This window comes from Penaeus japonicus, unplaced genomic scaffold, assembly GCF_977035675.1.
Source record: "Penaeus japonicus unplaced genomic scaffold, GWHDUDI00000001_assembly GWHDUDI00000042, whole genome shotgun sequence".
Classification (NCBI taxonomy): Eukaryota; Metazoa; Arthropoda; class Malacostraca; order Decapoda; family Penaeidae; genus Penaeus; species Penaeus japonicus.
Window position 1 is genome coordinate 17,943,524 of NW_028234444.1, and position 2,500 is coordinate 17,946,023.

General features: G+C 40.8%; 1 protein-coding gene across 1 annotated transcript in view; it reads left to right on the top strand.

Annotated features, from left to right (window-relative positions):
• LOC122256874 (uncharacterized) overlaps positions 1-1,437 on the top strand; it is a 21,583-nt gene extending 20,146 nt beyond the window's left edge. Inside the window, exon 4 of the mRNA XM_043021837.2 lies at positions 703-1,437. Coding sequence (XP_042877771.2) covers positions 703-1,044 — 342 coding nt within the window. The 3' untranslated portion in view covers positions 1,045-1,437. The remainder of the gene's footprint in view (positions 1-702) is intronic.
• Positions 1,438-2,500: the final 1,063 nt, after the last annotated feature.

Consider the following 2,500-nt stretch of genomic DNA (forward strand, 5'->3'; position numbering starts at 1 on the left):
TCCACACACCCTCCCTCCTCTTCCTCCCCTCTCTCTCCACCCTCCCTCCCGTTTCTCCCTATCTCCCACCCACCACCCCTTTCCTCCATCTCCCTCCCTCCACCTCTCTCTCATCTCTCTCGTCTCTTGTTCTCTCCTCACTCTCTCCCTCTCTCTCTCCTCTCCCCCTCTCCCTCTCCCTCCCTCCCTCCGTCCCACCCCTCCCTCTCCCACCCCCTCCCCCCTCTCTCTCTCCCTCACTCCCTCTCCTTCCCTCCGTCCCTCCCTTCCTCCCTCCCTCCCTCCCTCTCTCTCTCTCTCTCTCTCATCTTTCCTCTCTTCTCTCTCTCACTCTCTCTCCTCCCTCCCTCCCTCCTCCCTTCCCTATCCCTCCCTCCCTCCCTCCCCCCCTCCCCCCCCACTTCCCTCTCTCTCTCTCCCCTCCCTCCTCCCTCCCTCCCCACCCTCCTCTCTCTCTCTCTCTCTCTCTCTCTCTCTCTCTCTCTCCCTCACTCCCTCCCCCCCTCCCTCCCTATCTCCCACCCTCCCTCCCTTCCTCCTTCTCCACCCCTCCCTCCCTCCTTCCCTCTCTTCCTCTCCCTGCCTCTCTCCCTCCCTCCCTCCCTCCCTATCTCCCTCCCTCCCTCCCTCCCTTCTCCACCCCTCCTCTCTCTCTCTCCATCCAAATAAAATTTCTTCTTCAACGTCTACTCCCCTTTTCAGATCGACGGCGGAGCATACCACAACCTCCACCTCTCGCCCCACTCCCCCTCCTCCCCGAGTTCGAGAGTGAGCGAAGAGGATCGACAGGGGAGGGAGGAAGAGGGAGAAGAGAAGGAAGAAGGAATGGAGGAGAATGAAGAGGACGAAGTGATGTTTGAAGATGAGGCCGGAGAGGAGGACGATGGTGTGAGGGGTGTTGAGGTGACAGAGGGGAGATATGATCAAGACGTCCTCAAGAGAGGGGAGGATATGGTAAAAAAGGAGGAAGGAGTCGAAGGAGCGGCGACGAAGAAGGAGGAGAAAGGCGCTCATAGGATGCCTCGAAGGAAGAGCAATGTCTGAGATTTTGCCCCGTTCGAGGATGCTTTTTAATTATAGTTATGTTTCCCTTAACAAAATGTTTCGTTTTCTGTTATAATTCTTGCTGCTTACGTTTTCAAGGATAACTTAATATAAATAATTCACCATGCTATCATACTGTCATTACTTGCTGTACATCTAATATTCCAAAGAAACTTTAAAAAATACACATTAACTTCTTGGAATTATCAGAACTATTTCCTTTTAAGTTGAACAAACAAACTTGAAAATAATAATATTTTGTATCTATCACTTTCTGTTTTTTTTTTTTCTTCTTCTTCCGTTCTCAGGACAGGTCCGAGAGTCACAGGAAAAATTAACTAATGTCTTTAGAATTACTAATCGTATGCAAATTAGTGAAAAAAGTCTCTCGTTTCTAGAAAAAAAGAATGTTTTCCGTTTTCTTCACAAAATGGAAACGAGCGTAAAGAGTAATGGCCGGTCCAGCTCTCAATTGCGTCCGTAATTTATATTTATTTTGGGAAATTCATCATGTGTTTTCTATAGCCTTTAGTTTAGCTTTGTGTTATCTACGTGATATTTCTTAAGACTAATTGGCCCCATTGCCCATTATATTACATGAGAGCCTCCAGTCGTTTCTTTTGATCTGTTTATGGGTTTGCTCTTATAGATTGTGATGTAAGTATATATCTAACAATGGATATAGTATAAAAAAATATAATATATATATATATATATATATATAATATAAATATATATATATGTATATATAACATAAATATAATACTATACATATAATAATATATATATATATAAACATTAAATAAAATATATATATGTGATATATATATACACATAAATGTAAAATATACAATATATACAAACACACACCACACACACACACAAAACACCACACTCACACACATACACGGCCCCCACACACACACACACACACCACACACACACAGACACACACACACAACACACACACACACACACACACGACACACACACACAACACACACACACCACACACACACACACACTCACTCAAATATATATATATATATTTATATATATAATATTATATATATATATATATTATATATATAGATAGGATTTTTAAATATATACATATATATATGGATAATTATATAAAATATATATAAATTCTTTTACGATATATATATATATATAATATATATTATATAAATATATATTATATATGTATTTGATATATACATACATATATATATATATATAATATATATATAATATAAATATATATATAGGATATATAGTAAGATTTAGATATATATATATATAATATGAGTAGTGTGTGTGTATTTCCTCAGTACGTATTTTGCAAGCCCTGTGTGTGTGTGTCATATCCATGTGTGGTATTTCTTCTGTTGGTGTGTGTGTGTGTGTTTTAGACTTGGTGTATTAATTGCTGTCGTTTGTCTTCAGTGGGTTT